This window comes from Oryx dammah, unplaced genomic scaffold, assembly GCF_014754425.2.
Source record: "Oryx dammah isolate SB20612 unplaced genomic scaffold, SCBI_Odam_1.1 HiC_scaffold_2, whole genome shotgun sequence".
Classification (NCBI taxonomy): domain Eukaryota; kingdom Metazoa; phylum Chordata; class Mammalia; order Artiodactyla; family Bovidae; genus Oryx; species Oryx dammah.
This window is the reverse complement of record NW_024070186.1, coordinates 77893280-77915096: the sequence shown is the minus strand read 5'-3', so window position 1 is coordinate 77915096 and position 21817 is coordinate 77893280. Positions and strand designations below refer to the sequence as shown.

The 21817-nt window shown below is 39.3% G+C and overlaps 1 protein-coding gene across 1 annotated transcript in view; it reads right to left on the bottom strand.

Moving 5' to 3' along the window:
* Positions 1–21817, bottom strand: part of LOC120872594 (LIM domain containing preferred translocation partner in lipoma) — a 741069-nt gene that overhangs the window by 360336 nt on the left and 358916 nt on the right. Inside the window, exon 6 of the mRNA XM_040253102.1 lies at positions 19088–19210. Coding sequence (XP_040109036.1) covers positions 19088–19210 — 123 coding nt within the window. The remainder of the gene's footprint in view (positions 1–19087; positions 19211–21817) is intronic.

Below are 21817 nucleotides of genomic sequence, written 5' to 3'. Positions count from 1 at the left end.
GTTCCCTGAGCAGGGATCAAACTCAAGCCCCCTTCACTGGAAGGTATATTCTTAACCACTGGACCACCAGGGAAGTCCCATGTGTGGTGTTTTCAAGCTGCTAGGTTTTTTTAATTGATTGATTGCACAGCAATACAGAACTAATATTTTTTATGATGCATTAATAATATGGAAGATCCTTCAAATATCACTGAAGGAAAAACTCACTAAAAACATGACAGCCTTGTCTTTTCCCCACCACCCAACATCTCTATCTCAGGGGATCCAAAACAGGACACAGTCTCATTACATTTTCAACCATAGCAACAGAATAACAGCCCCAAGAAACCCAGTCATACCCTGAAGGAAAGGTATGGAGGAGTTATACTGCACTGGATACAAACAGCACTTGGGCCTGAGATAAGAAAAGGAAAATATCTTTTTAGAATAGATCCAGGTCAATGTGGATACTCTGTTCAGAGTTTCTCAAGGAGGTGAAGAACATGATTTAAAAGGTGCCTTATAATTTTAATACCATAGACACTGTGAGTGGAAGGAATGAGTAAGATCTGGCCTCATTTACAAATGGGGACCTGAAGCTCAGAAACAGAAACAGACTTATACAACTTGTTAATTGCAGAACTGGGAGAAAAATCCATTTCTGCTTGTTCAACTCAGTTCTGCTTCCAATGCAAATGCAAAAAAAAAAAAAAATCATTTCAAGCAAAATAGTAACTCACTTATTTCATTCTTAATAAATGTGACTTGTAGCATATATTAAATGAAAGAATACTAGGGGGAAAATTATTAGGTCGTGCATACGAGTGTGACCACATCTCACATATGTGTAAGTATTCAGATGTATAAGCAGCTAAATGGCAATTCTAATTGCATATTCTTTAGAAGCATATTAGCAGAGAAATCAACGTAGGAAGGAAATGAAAAAAATTCCATGCAAAAGGTGACAGGTTTATAATGTACTACTTCCTCCCCAAATAAGTTAGAAAAGTCAATATTTGCCCTAGATGAGCGGGAGAATGAGGTTCCTATCATAAAATATATTATGCTCCCCATGATGTTGCCTCTGATAACTGGGATGAGTGAAAAATATTTGTATAGCACTTCATAATTTACAGAGCACTTTAATGCACATGTCATTTACTTCTCACGAAACCATATATGTTAAGCAGAGGAGGTATTCATATCAAGGATGAAGCAAATGAGGTTCAGAGAGATAAAGCAACTAAAATTCATACTTCCTAATATGGAAGAGCTGGAATTGTATGCTCATTTTCTAAATCTACATGCTTAGTCTAAGAATTAGAGATGCAAATCATTCTCAATTAAAGACAGAAATCTTCCAGATTCTGTCAATTTACTGTGTAACCAGGGGAAAATACTTCTCTGACTTTGGGTTTCCTCCCCTAGAAAATAACAACATTAGACTGGTGCCCACTGTTGACATTAGAGCAAGTCTTCAGAGAATACAACTGTAAGGTAAGACAAAGGAGGGAAAGGATCCTGCTCATAAAACATTTGATTGACAAGCAGCTGTAAAGAGTTCTCAAAGTGGGGCCCCAGCATCAGTAACATCTGGGAACTTTTTAGAAATACAAATTCTTGAACCTTACTGCAAACATCCTGCAACAGAAATCAGAGAGCAGAGACCAGCATTCTTCCCAACAAATCTGCCAGGACAGCCAGAAGAAAAGTAACTTGACTATAGTTGTTTCCGCTTTAGTGAGAATAAATTATACCAATAGTTCAATACTAGGCTTATTAAATCATGACAAGTTCATAATCTATGAGTCACGGTTTTTGTTTTTAGAGTGAACTTTATTCAGTTATCAGAGGAATTACCCTGTGATCCACAGAAATAGATGTCAATGATTCATGCATATGTCAGACAAAAGGTTATTGCTCTAGTTTTGGCCTTAGAATCCATGCATTAGAAGACGCTAAAATAACCAAAGGAACTGGACAAAGGCACAGCCACAGCTAGACGCACACTGTGGCATATTATAAGAACGAAGACCAATTTATGTGAGATAGATGATCTGTTCAGACAGTTGTATGGTGGTCACAGACGAGATTTATGAATCAACCTTTTTTTTTTTAACATAAAAGCAACAACTTGGACCGTTTTAAAATAAGGATTAGCATTTAATTCCCAATAATAAGATCTGCTGCTGCAAATGGTGCTGAGCTGTGTGCTGTGTGCTGTGTACTGTGCTTAGCTGCTCAGTCATGTCAGCCTCTTCAACCCAATGGATCACAGCCTGTCAGGCTCCTCTGTCCATGGGGATTCTCCAGGCAAGAATATTGATGTTGGATTGCCATGCCCTCCTCCAGGGATCTTCTCAACCCAGGAATCGAACCCAGATCTCCCACAATGCAGACAGATTCTTTACCGTCTGAGCAAATGGCGCTAACTATATACTGAACACCGTTTTATGTGCTTACACATGGCAATTCGTTTATTTCTCATTATAATCCTAAGAGGTAGATACTCTAATTATCTCCATTACAGAGATGAAAAACTGTGGCACAAAAAGCTGAAGTGATCTATCCCAGGTCACAACGAAAGTGGTAGAGTTAGGATTTGAACTCAAGGCAGTCTAGTCACAGAATCTATTATTTTAATCACCGCCAATAGAGTGCATTCTAAATAATCTTAAATGCTACCAGGTTGTTTGCAAAACGTCCTGAACACCATGAACCTAAGTTCACATTATCCTGAAAAACGTGAACTTAGCCCTTCAATTTGCAGACACTTCCCTCTGGTTGCACATAATGACTCCTAGCAACTCTAAATGAGTAGTACAGAAACACTTCTACAGTGAAATAATTAAAGGACAGAAAGAAAAATAAATATATACGTATTTTCTTCTTTTACACAGGTCAAAAGCCATACCAATTCAAGCTAACAACACCATAAGAGATTATCTCATTTCTCAAGCACAGTTTATAAATATTGAAACAGACTCAGAAAGAGGTAGCACACCCACTGGACACCTTGGCTGATTATGGAAATTATGGACCTCTTGCTGTTGTCGTTCGGTTGCTAAGTCGTGTATGACTCTATGAGAACCCAGGCAGTGCAGCACGCCAGGCTCCTCCATCCTCCACTATTTCTTGGAGTTTGCTCAAACTCATGTCCTTTGAGTTGATGATGCTATCCAGCCATCCCATCCTCTGCTGCTCCCTTCTCCTCCTGCCCTCAATCGTTCCCAGTATCAGAGACCTCTCAAGACATCTTAAATAATTATTTTTAAATGTCCAGCTAAGTTGTTCCACTTGCTTGTTTTCACGAGATGGCATATTTTTGCAAGGTTAAAGGAGGAGTCTCTTTCTACCCTCACTCTGTTCACCTATAGCTCTTATCAGTGTTCACCAGAGTTCTGTTGATATTTATAAACACAATCTCCCAAGGTCATTAAGGTTCTTTTTTAAATCCATTTAATTTTAATTCAATTATTTTCTTTTAAGCTATGGGCTTTCATGTATGCAATGGCGTCTCTCCAGTCGTGATGCACAGGCTTAGCTGCCCTGTGGCATGTGAAATTTTAGCTTCTTGACCAGGGATCAAACTTTTGTCCCCTGCTTTGGAAGGCAGATTCTTAACCACTGGACCACCCAGGAAGTCCCCATCAAAAATACATCTCAGTAACAGTTCTAAAAAATCACATATCTCTACTAGTTGTTATAGCAAGCAGCACAAAACCTTTATTGAGGCTGAGTAGTTTGCCTTAGGCACAGAAATAGTCAATATGGGGGCCTGGGGTAGGACCAAAGTCTGTCTTTACTTCTAAGTTTTACATCAAGGAACAGAAAAGTCCAAGCCCTGTGACCAAGAATGAGAAAACCACAAAATCTTAGTATCTTTCAAATCGATTCTCCCATCTGTTTCCTGAGTTACTTTCCCAGAGTTATTGCCAAAACTCACTTGTGATGATGGTGGTGGTAGCGACAGCGACGGCAATAACTGTGTTATTATGTGCAAACTAGTGTATTCACACATTGCACACACACCCAGCATTTCATGTGGCCCTCATGTAAACGCAGAGACGTATTATTAACTCAGGTTAATAACTGAGGCTTTAGAGCATTTAAAAATTCACTTAGAAAATGCCAGAGAACATTTCAACTGGCTCCAGTGAAGGCAAATAAGCAATCTTCCGAGGAAGCCTACATTGAACCTTAACTGTCCTTACTGTTAGAAAGGTACTGACTTCAAAATATTAGTTTTTGTTATGCTCCCTGGATCTACATGGAAGTCTGGTCCTACCTGCAGTGACTCCTATTCAAGTAAGGATGGGAGTCCCAGGCAGCTTCCACGACATCCATGCTGAGTTATCTCTCTTCTAGCAGCATCCTATATATGCTTCTTCCTTAGGATGTATACTCTGTGCCTTAATTGTCAGTTTGCATTCTCCCAATAGACTATGAGCTTCTTTAAAGTGCAGACCATGGGTAGTTTTATCTCCATATTATAGGCACATTGCTCGATACAGAGCTCTGTTTTTTTTAAGTGAGATATAATTCACATACCACTAAGTCTACTCTTCAAAAATGTACAGTGACCGCTGGTATATTCAAGAAATTGTGAAATGTTGTTGTTCATTTGCTCAGTCATGTCCTATTCTTTGTGACCCCATGGACTATAGCATGCCCACCAGGCTTCCCTGTCCTTCACCATCTACCAGAGCTTGCTCAAATTCATGTCCAATGAGTCAGAGATGCCATCCAACCATCTCATCCTCTGTCGTCCCCTTCTCCTCCTGCCTTTAATCTTTCCCTACATCAGGATCTTTTCCAGTGAGTCAGCTCTTTGCATCAGGTGGCCAAAGTATTGGAGCTTCAGCTTCAGCATCATCCTTCTAATGAATATTCAGGACTGATTTCCTTTAGGATGGACTGGTTGGATCTCCTTGCAGTCCAAGGGACTCTCAAGAGTCTTCTCCAACACCATAGTTCAAAAGCCATCAATTCTTTGGCACTCAGCTTTCTTTATAGTCCAACTCTCACATCCATACATGACCACTGGAAAACCCATAGATTTGATGAGAAGGACCTCTGTCGGGAAAGTAGTGTCTCTGCTTTTTAATATCCTGTCTAGGTTGGTCATAGCTTTTCTTCCAAGGAGCAAACATCTTTTAATTTCATGGCTACAATGACCATCTACAGTAATTTTGGAGCCCAAGAAAACAAAGCCTGTCATTTGTTCCATTTTTTCCCCATCTATTTCCCATGAAGTGGTGGAACCGGATGCCATGATCTTCATTTTTGGAATGCTGAGCTCTAAGTCAGCGTTTTCTCTCTGCTCTTTCATGTTCAACAAGTTCCTCTTTGTTTTCTGCCATAAGGGTGGTGCCATCTGCATATATGAGGCTATTGATATTTCTCCCGGCAATCTTGATTCCAGCTTGTGCTTCATCCAGCCAGGCCTTTCTCATGATGCATATAAGTTAAATAGGTAGGATGACAACATACAGCCTTGATGTACTCCCTTCCCAAGTTTGAACCAGTCTGTTGGGCATTAGTATATTTAAGGAATTGTGAACTGAATATCACTAATTGCTGATATTTGATCATTCCCAAAATAATTAGTCCCCACAGAAGGTGGTGATTTAGTCTCAAAGTCATTTCTGACTCTTGCATCCCCGTGGACTATAGCCCACCAGGCTCCACTGTCCACTGGATTTCCCAATCTGGAAAGCAGAGTGGGCTGAAGTTGGCCCCAGTCCAGTGTGCCTATAATTTGGGAACCAGGTGTGAAGCGTTTTTGTTCCAGCTTGTTCCCCGACATCTACAGAAGCCTCACGCACCTCACTTGAGGCAGCAGCACTCTGTAGGAAACAGATGTACAGGTAGAGGTGGAAGGAAGTGTCACAGCTGGGTTATGGACATTACAAAACAAAAAAAACATACCTCCACCACACACAAGTGAGAGCTGTGCTTGGGAGATAGGAGAAAGAGTACTTCACAGCCTCAGTATAAGGTGTGACTCCCAAGTATACTAATTACTCTGATACTCATTTGTGCTTTTTAAAGATGTGTCTTATTACTTTAAGGAAGTGGTGCCCCACTCCAGTATTCTTGCCTGGAGAATCCCATGGACAGAGGAGCTTGGGGGCCTCAGTCCATGGGGTCACAAAGAGTCCTTTGTGTGATTTTCTTCTCCAGGGTATCTTCCTTACCCAGGGATTGAACCCATGGCTCCTGAACTGCAGGAAGCCTCCTGCACTGCAGGAAGCCTCCTGCAAACTGTAAAATGAATATCGCTTTCTAGTTGCAGATCATTTTGATCATTCCCCAAAGACCTACTGTTGCCATTTTCCCCCTTCTCAGTCACTGGAGACCACCAATCTTTCTAAATCTATAGATCAGCCTAGTCATATAAATGGAATCATGTTACATGGAATCTTTTGTGACTGGTTTCTTCATATAGCATAGTTTTCAAGATTTATATGTGTTTTGGCATGAATCAGTATTTCATTCTAATTTATGATTAAATAATATTTAACTGTTTGGATGGATATACTACACTTGTTTATTCATTCTTCAATTGACTGATGTTTAAATTGTTTCCACTTTCTGGCTATTATGAATAATGCTGCTATGCACATTCATTGACAGGCTTTGGGTGGATAAATATTTTAATTCTCTTGGATATATACTTAGGAACAAAGTTGTTTGATCATATGATAACTTTAAGTCTAATCTTTTGAGGAACTGCTAGGCTTTTTTCAAAGTGGCTGTGCCACTTTACAACTAGCCAGCAATGTATGACAACTCCAATTTCACTACATCTTTTTTTTTAATATGTTTCTGTCTTTTGTATTATAACCATCTTTGTGTGGGTGATGTGTATCTCGTTGTAGTTTTGATCTGATTATTTCCTGGATGACTAATAACATCTTTTCCTATGATATTAGCTTCTAGTATATCTTTGGAGACATGTCTATCAAGATCATTTGTCCATTTTAAAATTAGATTATTTGTCTTCTTACTGATTATAAGAGTCTTCATATAGTCTAGATACAAACCTATCAGATATATGATATCCAAGTGAATTCTCCCAGTCCATGGGTTGCTATTCACTTCCAGGATAGTGTCATTTTAAGCACAAAAGTATTAAATTTTGAAAAGTCTAAGGAATCAGGTTGTTTGTTTGTTTTGTTTTTTAAGCTGTTAATCCTTTTGGTCTGGGCTTCCCCGGTGGCTCAGTGGTAAAGAATGCACCTGCAGTGCAGGAGAGGCAGGTTCGATCCCCGGGTCAGAAAGATCCCTTGGAGAAGGAAATGGCAATCTACCCCAGTACTTTTGCCTGGGAAATCCCACGGACAGAGGAGCCTGGCGAGCTACAGTCCATAGGGTTGCAAAGAGTAGGACACGACTGAGCGACTGCGCACATGTACACACACACACACACACACACACACTGGTCATTTAGAAAATAAAACATCACTCTCTGTTGGTTGGGTGGCAGAGGGAGCCAAGAGGATTCCTTATTGCACTTCTAGCAGTATCTGAGAAATAACATTTTCCAGTATTTTCATACAAGTAGTATAATATCAAGATGATACAATCTCAAAACAATCAAGTTATTAAAATAACTTGAGTAATGGGCTTATTTTGTGTAATGGGCTTACATGTCTGACGACTAGTACTTGAAGCTTTCTGAAACACATTTCTTAAACAAATATTCATCTCTTTAACTCACTTTAATTCTTATAGTTTACTTATACCAGCAGAATGTTACTGTTATGGATCCATTGTTTATCATCAATATAAGCAATCTATTAGAATTAAATGATCACTTTAAAACGTCTTAAGTTTACTTATTTTTAAGGATGTTCATAGGCACATATAGATAGAAAGCTTGTTTCCATTTAAAAAGTACAAGTTAGTTAGGTTAAGACAATCAGTTTTAAAAGTGGCTTACAATTGGCACACACATAATATTTCAAATATCAGATCAGGAGGTATCAGAACTAATGTTGTAAAGGAAGGAGGAGATGAATCATTGAGGCTCAAACCAAAGAGTCATATGATAATTCTGCAGAAATTTTGCTATTTTTTTTCTGAAAAAAAAGAAGCATACATCAGCTCATCAGTCAAGTAACTTTTTGTCTTCTAACACTGAATCTGAAGAACTTATCATATTGATCTTTGAATTAGGAAACACTGAGTAACATAATGGTCCTTTCTTTTTAGCAGTTACTTAGAGGATACAGAAAAGAGTTTTATATCATCACAATAAGAAGAAAAGAATTATAGTATTGAATTATAATCCCAGAAAACATCATCTTTTCAACCAAGTGCATTGCCTTCAAGTGATACAAGGCAGTGCAGAGATAAAGTGAGAAATTTTAGCTGAATCAGTAGCTGCCATTAAGTTGTCCATATATACCTCACTTGCCTCAGTTGTACTATTTTTTACTGCTACAAATACTTGCTGTTACTTATGGAGAAATCAGAAAGCAGTTATAACTATGTCATGCACTAACTCAGTGCCAATTCCAAAGTAGGTTTTCTAGCAGACTTCTAGAATGTGAATTCTTACATCCTTACTGGATTTGACGACAATATTTACTTATTTACTCAGCAAATATGAATTCATATGGCTCTTGTTTGCAGGAAACAAGAAGATAATCTTGCCTCAAGGGCTATATAGTCAGGTATTTAACACAATTATTTATCAGCTGCACAAGCTTCAGGCATTGTATGCATACTTTTAGACCATCTATAAGGTATACTCTGTGAAGTACAATTATTGGAATTTTAACTTTACATTTGAGCAATTTGTGATTCAGAGTAGCAAAACATAATCCAATTCTCTTCTGAGGTCTTGAACCCCAATATGATAGCACAGCAAGTTTGGACTCAGGACCTCAGAGAGGTCAAATTCCCAGAGACAAATTCTAAAATTCACAAGTGGCCGCATGTGCACATACATGAAAAGTATAACTACTGGCTCAACAGCAGTAAGTACCCAATTGGTATCTTTCATTTCAACAAATGTTCAGTTCACAGTTTTATGTAAACTGGAAATATGTGTGTTCAAATAACAAAATATACCAAATTAAACTTCCATATCTGTAGTTACTGTATTCACTGAAAGATGACATATGACTTTCCTGGTAATTCTTCCACAGTATGAAAGGAAACTTAGCAGTTATCTTCCAACACGGTATTTTTGTGGAGAGGACAGACCAGTTACTCACCATGACAAATGGTGGTATGTAGGATTAGTATTAACCGTCTCCAATCTTCTGTTCAAAGAGACTACCTTGATCATCATTACGCTTTAGTTTAGCTATAAGGCATACAAAGGAAATGGATGTTGAAACACACAAAAATGTGACAATACCTTATCTGAGATTCCGCTCTTGCTCTTAATCTTGCTCTTAAAACACAACATTCCCATGCATTTGCCATAGTAAAATCTAATCATCTTGAGTAAAACACATAGACAAATTTGTATTTTGTTGTTTATTTGCTTTTAAATAAATAAAAATAAAGATAAAGGAATAAAGGGAACCATGGTATCTGAGACTAAGGCTACCACCAAAATAGATATTTAAACAATGGGAGAGAAGGAAAGAAATAAGGAAAGCAGTCCTGACAAGAAAGCTCTTTAATTTTGCAACTGTGATGTGTGCTTCCGCATGGACATAGAGCTAATTATTTCCACTAAGATCGTGTTATAAAATGGAGAAGCTCAATAGGCAGCTTTGTGAGCTTCTTTTTAAACCAATGTCTAGATGGAGTGACTCAGTGTAATATAACACAATCATCTCTGAGCCAAGGTCTTGCAAACAAATCACAGCTAAAATCTACCCCAGGGACCATGGCCAGGACACCAGAGAAGGCTTCCTCTTCCCTCCCTAGGCTCCAGTAGAGCTGGCTTCTCCTGGATACTTCACAGCACAGCTGCCTTGCTTCCCTTCCTCCTATTTCACTGCTGGGACCTAACCCACATCACACACTCAGAGCACACTCTTACACTGGGGCAAGTCTAATGGGCATTTTGGGGAAGAAGTTTTGGAGTGGTGCAACCCAAGGGAGATCTTCAACATAAAGTTCCACATGAAAATGTTACATTTTCTTGGCACTCAAAATGGAAAAGCTAACTTTATTATGCTTATCACATAAGACACAAATACAAACATCAGCTTCTTTAAAAGGAAGAGGTATAAATGTTATTGAGATGCAATTATATACAGTCTAAAAATTAATTGCCCGTCATCAAAATCATGGCATGCAACTCTGAGTCAGCTAACCACTCCTCCACCCCCACCTCATTGTTACTTAACTGTTGAGGTTTCCTGGCAGGTACAGACTAACTCAAAATACCCCAGATCTACTAAATATGGGAACTGCAAAGAATTAGATCCTCTTTTCTTTTAAAATAGTATTTTGTCCCTATTACTTTACTGGACTCCATTTGGCAACTTACATATGAGGTTTCTACTATATTTCAACTTTGACCATAGCTTTCAAAGAAAGCAGACATTACAGATACATGGACAAGTCAGGGTTTTTTGTTTGTTTGTTTGTTTTGTTGTTTTAAGCAAATTTTGTTCTTATTGTTTAGTTGCTAAGTCCTGTCTGACTCTTTGAGATCCCATGAATGTAGCCCACCAGACTCCTCTGTCCATGGGATTTCTTAGGCAAGAATACTGGTGTGGGTGGCCATTTCCTTTAAGAGGGGCTCTTCCCCACCCATGTGCCCTGCTTGGCAGGTTGGTTTTTTACCACTGAGACACCTGGGAAGCCCAATCAAATCATGCTATGCATCTAACGTTTTTCCCAAAGGAATATGGGAAGAGGAAAATGACACTTTTTCAACAGTATAAGACCCAGTCCCTGTCTCCATTTCCAAGAAGCCAAACAAAGCAACACCCAAGTCTTATTCTGCAGGAATATTCTCCATCTTAGCACACAGTATCAGCATGTCACAACTCTCATCCCCCAGCAGCACACATGTTTGGGTTGCAACAAATAGTATGGAATATTAAAAATTTAATTATTAATTTCCCCTGCAGCTGCTCATGGCTTTTGCAAGCTAGAACAAGGAGCACAAGAGAATAGAAGATCCATGGCATATAAGACTCCACCCTGATCTCACGGCCAGCAAGCCCTCAGGCCACATGAATTACAAATAAAAGCCTTCCATGCAACACGGACACACCTGAAATAATTTCTCAGGTTGCCTCATAAATTATTGCTCTATGAAAAGAATGCAGTGTGGGAGCACTGGGATTGAAACTCAAGATATGTTCATGTGACCAAACAGCAAGTATGTACTCAGTTTCCAAACAAACTAAGACATTGTAATAATTTTAAAATGTTTTAAGTAAGAAAGATAAATATATCATTGATAGAGCAGCAGCATTCAGGAAAGACAAACCCCAAACCTTCAAAGACCTGAAGTTACAAGCAAACTCCCAACACAAGCTAACCATCTGAAAACAAAACAGGAAGGATTGGCACTTCCCTGGCAGGCCAGTAGTTCAGTTCAGTAAGTTCAGTCGCTCAGTTGTGCTCAATTCTCTGTGACCCCAAGGACAGCAGCACGCCAGGCTTCCCTGTTCATCCCCAACTCCCAGAGCTTGCTCAAACACATGTCCATTGACTTGGTGATGCCAACCATGTGAAGTCAAGCGGGCCTTAGGAAGCACCACTACAAACAAAGCTAGTGGAGGTGATGGAATTCCAGTTGAGCTATTTCAAATCCTGAAAGATGATGCTGTGAAAGTACTGCACACAATATGTCAGCAAATTTGGAAAACACAGCAGTGGCCACAGGACTGGAAAAGGTCAGTTTTCATTCCAATCTCAAAGAAAGGCAATGCCAAAGAATGCTCAAACTACCACATAATTGCACTCATCTCACACAATAGTAAAGTAATGCTTAAAATCCTTCAAGCCAGGCTTCAGCAATATGTGAACCATGAACTTCCAGATGTTCAAGCTGGTTTTAGAAAAAGCAGAGGAACCAGAGATCAAATTGCCAACATCTGCTGGATCATGGGAAAAGCAAGAGAGTTCCAGAAAAACATCCATTTCTGCTTTATTGACTATGCCAAAGCCTTTGACTGTGTGGATCACAAGAAACTGGAAAATTCTGAAAGAGATGGGAATACCAGACCACCTAACCTGTCTCTTGAGAAACCTGTATGCAGGTCAGGAAGCAACACTTAGAACTGGACATGGAATAACAGACTGGTTCCAAATAGGAAAAGGAGTATGTTAAGGCTGTACATTGTTACCCTGCTTATTTAAGTTATATGCAGAGTACATCATGAGAAATGCCGGGCTGGAGGAAGCAGAAGCTGGAATCAAGATTGCTGGGGGAAATATCAATAACCTCAGATATACAGGTGATATCACCCTTATGGCAGAAAGTGAAGAAGAACTAAAGAGCCTCTTCATGAAAGTGAAAGAGAGTGAAAAAGTTGGCTTAAAGCTCAACATTCAGGAAACTAAGATCATGGCATCTGGTCCCATCACTTCATGGGAAATAGATGGGGAAACAGTGGAAACAGTGGTTGACTTTATTTTTCTGGGCTCCAAAATCACTGAAGATGATGATTGCAGCCATGAAATTAAAAGACCCTTACTCCTTGGAAGGAAAGTTATGACCAACCTAGACTGCTAAAAGCAGAGACATTACTTTGTCAACAAAGGTCCATCTAGTCAAGGCTATGGTTTTTCCAGTGGTCATGTATGGATGTGAGAGTTGGGTTGTGAAGAAAGCTGAGTGCCAAAGAACTGATGCTTTTGAACTGTGGTGTTGGAGAAGACTCTAGAGAGTCCCTTGGACTGCAAGGAGATCCAACCAGTCCATCCTAAAGGAGATCAGTCCTGGGTGTTCATTGGAAGGACTGATGTTGAAGCTGAACCTCCAATATTTTGGCCACTTGATGTGAAGAGCTGACTCATTTGAAAAGACCCTGATGCTGGGAAAGGTTGAAGGCAGGAGGAGAAGGGGATGACAGAGGATGAGATGGTTGGATGGCATCACCAACTCGATGGACATGGGTTTGGGTGGACTCCGGGAGTTGGTGATGGACAGGGAAGCCTGCCGTGCTGCAGTTCATGGGGTCACAAAGAGTCAGACATGACTGAGTGACTGAACTGAACTGAACTGACGCCATCCAACCATCTCATCCTCTGTTGTTCTCTTCTCCTCCTGCCCTCAATCTTTCCCAGCATTAGGGTCTTTTCCAATGAGTCACTTCTTCATATCACGTGGCCAAAGTATTGGAGCTTCAGCATCAGTCCTTCCAATAAATATTCCGGACTGATTTCCTTTAGGACTGACTGGTTTAATCTCCTTCGGTAAGATTCTATATACCTCAGAGCCAAAAACTCAAAATATAAAACAGAAGCAACACTGTAATAAATTCAGTAGACTTTAAAAATGGTCCACATCCAAAAAGAAAAAAAATGAAAAAATAGGAAAGACTGTGTGGACCACTGCTCAAAGTCAACATCTTTTTTCTTGGGACTACAACAATATGGTTTCTCTTCAAAAGAGGAAAACTGTAATTACCATGCCCATATTAGAAATATAGAAAAGGAAGCTCAGACCGGTCATGTGGACAATTCACACAACTGGACCTCTTTTTACAGAGGTGATCACAGGGAATTGAGAAGACAGTGCTCTTCTTATTGGCAAGCTTGGGAACCTAGGTTTTATTTATTTATTTTTTTAAAATATAAATTTATTTATTTTAATTAGAGGCTAATTACTTTACAATATTGTATTGGTTTTGCCATACATTAACATGAATCCACCACGGGTGTACACGTGTTCCCCATCCTGAACACCCCTGCCACCTCCCTCCCCATACCATCCCTCTGGGTCATCCCAGTGCACCAGCTCCAAGCATCCTGTATCCTACATTGAACCTGGACTGGCGATTCATTGCTTATATGATATTATACATGTTTCAATGCCATTCTCCCAAATCATCCCACCCTCTCCCTCTCCCACAGAGTCCAAAATACTGTTCTATACATCTGTGTCTCTTTTGCTGTCTCGCATACAGGGTTATCGTTACCATCATCTAAATTCCATATATATGCGTTAGTATACTGTATTGGTGTTTTTCTTTCTGGCTTACTTCACTCTGTGTAATAGGCTGTCCAATCCTATCCTTATCCCTGGAATTGCTCCAAATGTTTTCATACTATCCTAAATGAAGACAGAGAAATTGTATTTGACCAATTCCAAAGAAACTTGATTCAAAAATACTAAATCTTTAGTTACAATTAATATAAAATACCTAAAATTTCCTCCAAGTTACCTAGGTACCAGTCCCTGCCCTACCAAACTCAGTGCAGGGAAGAAAAGTCAGCTTTGTACCAGGAATTAGAAAGCCAGCCCTCTAGGCATGGTTTTGCTAAGAGAAGGGAAAGGAAATCATAAGTCCATGGGTTTATCTTTTGTATTCTATGAAATCAAGAGAATTTCAAGGTGACCCTATGTACACTTCCCAGGAGTCTAATCTGTGCTTTTATTAACAGCAGAATGCCAGATGGGTGGGGTCTATATTCATACTAATTCAAAAAATATATATAATCATAAATATTCAATTTCCTTTTAAGTTATGTCTTATTTTGTTTACTCCTTCATGTTTCCAAGCCATGTTTTAGAGGAAGTGCCACAAAAGGGAGCCATTTTAGAATCGACTTATTGAAACACTAAAGGGAACCAGTATGTCCCTTGGCTGCTCTTAGTATCCACATGTAACCATTACCTCTTGGTTCAGGAAAAAGAAAAAAAAAAAAATCATTGATTCTACCTCTAATGAGCCTCACTGAGCAATATTCTTCCTCTCTCTAGATAAAAACTAGAGTTTGGCTAAATGACCTCTAAAGTCTGCAGTTCAACCCACAACCATCTCAGAACTTCTCACATCTGTTCTTCTAAAACTACTCCCTAACACACACTTTTTATCATGATTAGAAATTTTAGTACTAAACACTATGGTAGTTTAATCACATTACTCTGTGCAATGCCTGGCATAGATGTGTTAATACATTTTAAAATCATCTGTAAAAGTTCAAAAGGTGTTACCCCTAAACCCACTCTAACCAGAAATATCGTTGCTACCCACCCCCCTAATTTCTCCTTTTACTGTAAGAGTCCTTGGGTATCAAGAAGGATATTTACGTATTAATTAGAGCATGGGATTCCCTCTGCTGTTTGCTTTGTACTTCACATACCCCATGTCATAAATGAGCTACTTTAGTCTTTCAAAAAGGCATTCATTCTCTTTCAACATCCCATGACTTACGTATTTCTGTTATTCTCTCATTTGAATTCCATGCCCTTCCCAAATATGCAGCAAAAGGAACTCAAATTCTACCTGCTGAGGGTAGTCCTCCCTGACACTTCCCTAGAAAAGTATAAAATATAAGGTTGATATTCCTATTTTTGATTTCCCAACAATTTCAACATCCAGTGAGTCACACAATAACTTCAAGTAGCACATCCAACAAGCCCTTCTTTTGTGCCCCACTGAACTGTTTATGCATCTGGTCTCTTCTGTAAGACCAGAAATTCCTCTACAGCAAGAAAATGTGGATTCTAACCTCTATATTTCCAATGCCTAACCCACAATGGGATCTCAATAAATGTTAGCTGAATGAATGAAAATATGGAATGAAGCATGTTTCCCAAATAAAAAATATGGATAAAAAGGTGAATAGAAATAAAGTTGGGAAATATGACAGTAGAAATTGCTCCTTTGGTAAAAGGAAGAAAATGCCCCCATAAAATCTATTTTCAGAGTTGTTAAGTAAATAGAGAAACTTTGGACCTCTTACTGTACAAACACTCTACCTATATGATCATTTTATCCTCTATCCATGAGTCAATGCAGCCTTGCAAAGGTGATTCAGGAAAGGTGGGTTCAGTAAAGCACACAACTCATGATTGAATCATGAAAACTCACAGACCTACTAGCCTACTTTAAGTTGTCAGTGATTTAACAGGTTTTGCAATTAGCTTTGGATCAAAAATGGAAACATCAAAGTTGGCCATTAACAGTCTACATTTTGAGGACTGTTCAAGTACCTTTTAATTACAACACAACACAGTCTACTGCAGACACCATCTTCTTCTGGCACATATTTTTAATATTTTAAGTGTGTGATTATTGTTCTCACAGTATATAATTATGTTAACCAATAAATACTAACGTATCTAATTCAGTTCCACCAGAGTAAAAATAATTCAGAAGAATGAGCTGTTTCTCCCACTTAACTTTTGCTTTCGTAAATTACAATAAAGAAGTTAGAATGGATTGCTGTTTAACTTCTGAATGGAACAGACACATGAAAAGTGGAATTCTCAACCTGTTCTACTTGAGTTACCATTAATAACTTTTTTAATTTTTAACTTTCATACAGTTTTTAAAGGTATTTACAGTTATTTACAGTTATTACAAAATATTAGCTATATTTCCTGTGTTGTACAGCATATCCTTGAGTCTATCTTATAACCAATAGCTTGTACCTCTCACTCTAGAAAGATGCAAGAGGATGGGCCCAAGTCTCAGAAATGTTCTCCAGCTAGCCTTGCTTACTCCTAAGTTTCTAAATGTTGTTTGATGTTAAGCATGTTTCCAATTCCACACAAGCAAATACCTCAAGCCCACTTTACACAATGGCAAGGCCACTGACTTTGCCACTGGACTCATCCATTTTGTGCATTAATACATATATATGCCTTCTCTTTTTTAAATAGGACTTTTGCTTAATCTTGTTTTTTCCTCCTAAATTCTCATACCCTAATATATACTGGGGAGATTCAGATTAGAGGGTTTTCTTAACATAGCCTACATTCTTTAAGACTGTCTACACATGCCTCCAATTTACCTCTGCATTTTAATGGGTTTATTCAGCAGCCACATTTTGTTTGTGCAATCTCACTGTGCACACAAACTCATAATCACTGATATTTGAACAGTGCTTTACTGATTATAAAGTACTTTCATATCTCTTCACACTGGAGTGAAACAAAGCTATCTCAACTCTGAGACATAGATGCTTGTGGATGAGGAAACTAAAACTCAATAGGTAAGTGGCCTGAGGACACATGACTACAATGTGAGCACAGCTGGACCTTGAAATTAGACCTGTGTTTGATTTTCAAGTTCTAGATCATATTGAGATTTTTCTCTGAGTGTTTTTCTTTTTACAAAAAAGCCATACTCAAGAGACACTGATCAGTCACATGAGAAACAGTGTCTTATTTCCTATGTTCCTTCTTCAGGATGAACTGTAGATTTTCTCTACTTGGAAGCCTTCAACTATCCCCCATTATTTATAAGACAAGCCAAAATCTTCATCTGGCACTCAAACATGTCCATGGGCTGTGAGCAGGAGAACTCCCAGGCTTGTAGTCCACTTGAAGCTTTCAGTGGCCTCATCTGCAATCACTAGGCAGCTTGCAGTTCTCTGAATGCAGCCTGGACCTTCCTTCTTTGTGGCTCAGGTTGCTCTCCCCTCTCGCCTCCAACATCACTACCCCTCCATCCCTCAGCAGAACATGAGACTATTTGGAATAACCTCTTCAGATGTTGCCACCTTTAAAAGAATATCTCAGGCTTTTCCTTGCTCTTCGATATATCTGCCACTGTTGAACTTATTATGGGTTCCTGAAAGAGGACCATTTGGTCCTATTTTTATTCCTTTTAACCAACCTCTTTCCTTCTTCTAATAGTTCCCCCAAAAGACCACAGCAGGTGCCACCTGTCTGCAGCTCAGCACGTGTTTATAGAAACAAAGTGCATTTTCACCACCAACAGGCCAAGTGAAGCCAACAGTGATGGCAACTAAGGAAGAACTCAGCAATAGTGTGTGCTGCCTTGTGCCCCCACATAACTGACAGTCCCATTATATGTCTAGAAAAGGCAGTTGGCGCACGTCTAACGAGGAAAGCACCTTACTCAGTACTGTGTTGAAATGACTGACAGCAGAGAAGCAGGACCGGATTTTCATTTGTGAAAGGAATCACTGTGAATATTGGAGATGCTACTGGAGAACTGGAGGCCTGAAGGTCAAGCAAACGTAACACAGTGACAACAGTTTGAGTCCAAGGTCTGCATGAAGAGTACAGCTGGCTGTCTTAAGAGGGCTCAGAAGCTCTGAAATTAATTTACCATTACTTTCTCGAGACTGGAGGTAGGCATGGAATGACCACCAGCAGTGCAAGGTCAGCTTCCGAAATGCAGATAATAAAGAAAGCTGAAGAAAAATAGCCACACTCCAAAGGAAGCCAGGGGATGCAAAGAAGAACTAATAACAAGACACCGCTTGCATTAGAAAAAAAAATTGGAGGTTCAAGAGGGAGGGGACATATGTATACCTATGGTTGATTCATGTTGATTCATATGTATACCTATGGTTGATTCATTTGACAGAAAACAACAAAATTCTGTAAAGCAATTATCCTTCAGTTTTTAAAAAAAATTTATTAAAAAGAAAAATACATTAATTGCTGTACCAAATGCTATTACAACTGGGGAGAAACTGATATATTCAAACTGTTGGTACTAATATAAGCTATTCAGTATCCATGGAAAGAAAAATAAGAAGTAGTCATAATCCCCAATGTAGAAATCCCACTTTGAGTCAGGTAAATAGCTCCAAAGAAAATATACATGAACATGTCCTGTGCAGCATTACTTACAACAACTGAAAAAGGGAGGTGTCTCAATGTATTTGATGTAAGGAACTTCTGAGAAAAGATGTAGTTTTCACCCTGACCTTAAGACAGCCATGCTAAATCATATCTCTGAAGATTCTACTAACATATAACAAAATATCCACCGAGGCTAAGCCAGAAAAGGAGCAGGGCAATGGCATAAGAAGATTTAACTTATAAATGGGTAGGATGCTGTGGTGCTATTTTAGAGAAAATACTAATCAAATCAGTTAAAGAAATTTCTGTTGACTGACACATGTAGATATTAAAAAGATAACTTAGACCATCGACTCTGAGAAAATCAAAAAAGAAAGCAGCTTGTGCTTTCAGGTAATTGCAGATTATCCGTGGCTAATATTCACAGCTAGCTCTTACCTGTGGGGGCCGAGGCTTATAGGGGGAGCTGCACTCCAGATCAGCCAAGATGCTAGTCAGTGAGTCAATCTCAGCATCCAGGCTGGAGCGTCTCTCCTCAAGGGTCTTGCCTCCAGGATTTCCCTGCGAGAAGCAACATATTTACATTAAAGGTGGAAATTTCCGGTTTCCATCCATTTCAGTCTGGGTTCAAATTTCTCAAGGACAAAGTGACTTTGTCTAAGCTTTTTACCACTTCATATATTTAGTTAGCTTTTATAAAATTTTTGAGGTAGGCTAGAGTATTTGACAAATAAGACAACTTTGACAAATAAGACAACTGGAATATATGAGAAGATTTTCCCAAAGTCATACTCTTATTTACAGGATCTTTTCTTTGATGCATACGCAAGTTAAAGGAAGTAACTGCCTCCATACCTGCCCTCAAGGAGTAGATCCAGCCAGAGAGGTGATACAAATTCTGTGTTCAGAAACCACAGTATAGCACTTCCCTGGTGCTGCAGTGGTTAAGAATCCACCTGCCAATGCAGGGGACACGGGTTCAACCCCTGATCCAGGAAGACCCCACGTGCCACAGGGCAACTAAGCCCATGGCCCACACGCTTGCATGCCCATGCTCCGCAACAAGAGAAGCCACACGGCGAGAAGCCTGAGCACCACAACAACCGTGAGTAGCCCCAGCTTGCCACAGCTGGAGAGTAGTCCCTGTTCACCTCAACAAGAGAATGCCCACTTGCAGCAACAAAGACCCAGCTCAGCCAAAAATTTTAAAAAAAGGAAAGAAAAGAAGCCACCGTATAAAAGGATGGGATTTTAGTTGAAGCAGGAAAAGGCAAGGAGAGACTTCAAGTCCAGGAAGAGGAATTGGTGAGGGATCAGTGGATTAGGTGTGTCTATGTCAGAGAGGGACGGCAAGCCCGAAGAGATATCCCTAAATGATGAACTAGAGTAAGACTGCCCGGGGTGTAGCCAAGGGGCTGGAGAAGAAGCATGTGGCAATGACCAGTGATTATGAAGCACAGGATCTATGAATTTCATGTCAATGCTCCATGTTAGCAGGAGCACTGACTGCTGCTTGCATTCAGAATCCACGAGAAGTGAGCAGAGGGCAGTAACACCACCATAACGGCCTGCACAGAAAGTGGGAACAGGCTTGGGAAAAACAAGAAGTTTGCCTAGAGTTTAAGGCAAGGAAATAAAGAGTGAAAGTGAAAGTGAAGTCGCTCAGTCATGTCCGACTCTTTGTGACCCCATGGACTGTAGCCTGCACCAGGCTTCTCTGTCCATGGGATTTTCCAGGGAAGGGTACCGGAGTGGGTTGCCATTTCCTTCTCCAGGGGATCTTCCTGACCCAGGGATCAAACCCAGGTCTTCCACCTTGCAGGCAGGCTCTTTACCCTCTGAGCCACCAGGGAAGATAAAAGAGTGAAATACAAAGGAAATAAAAGGGTAGCCCTAGGATTTGGAAACAGGGTGACCTGAAATAATCTTTTAAGATAACAATGTTATAATGATCACAGACATGTGATGGGAATGTCTCTTAAGACTCCATCAAGAAATCAAAGTGAATCTGCAGTAAGGCCCATTAGGAATGAAATAATAAGAAGTTAGTGTAATTGAATCAACTCTACAGAACTTGTCTAAGGAAGTTAAATATCAGTATAGTGTCTTGAAGTGTTTAGAAGAAAAAGCCAAGAAACCAGAGTATCCTCAGCAACAACAAAAATTAGGGTCACCTGACAAGATAGTGCTTAAATCTTATAATTATCTAAGTAAATTTATCTTTGTGAATCTGACAGCATAATGGTATTTCCTATTAAGACCGCTAGTTTCTTTTCTCCTAGTAGCTTGCTCCACAAACCACCTTCCCTAAGTCCTTAAACTTATTTAATTCTCTGTATAAAACAGCACAAATGAGATTTGGTGTATTAGTCAGTATCTTGTGAATTTAGCCAGCAAGAGTTAATTTTTCAGGGCCTGATCTATCCGTTTAGATCAGATCTATCTCCATCTGTTTATGTCATCTTTGATTTCCTTCATTTGTGTCATAATTTTCTGTGTACAGTTCTTTAGTATCCTTTGTAAGTTTATTCCTAGATATTTTATTCTTTTGTTGCAAGGGTGAATGGGATTGACTCCTTAATTTCTCTTTCTGATTTTTCACTGTTAGTGTATAGAAATGCAAGTGATTTCTGTGTATTGATTTTATATCCTGCAACTTTGCTAAATTCACTGATTTGCTCTAGTAATTCTCTGACACTATCTTTAGGGTTTTCTATGTACAGAATCATGTCATCTGCAAACAGTGAGAGCTTCACTTCTTCTTTCCTGATCTGGATTCCTTCTATTTCTTGTTCTTCTCTAATGGCTGTAGCTAGGGCTTCCAGAACTATGTTGAATAATAGTGGTGAAAGTGGACACCCTTTCTTGTCTTATTCCTGATCTTAGGGGGAATGCTTTCAGTTTTTCACCATTGAGAATAATGTTAGATGTAGGCTTATCATATATGGCCTTTACTACGTTGAGGTAGATTCCCTCTATGCCCATTTTTCAAAAAGTTTCAATCATAAATAAGTGCTGAATTTTACCAAAGCCTTTTTCCGCATCTATTGAGATTATCATATGGTTTTTATCTTTCAATTTGTTAATATGGTGTATCACATTGATTGATTTGCATATATTGAAGAATCCTTGCATCCCTGGAATAAACCCAACTTGATCATGGCGTAT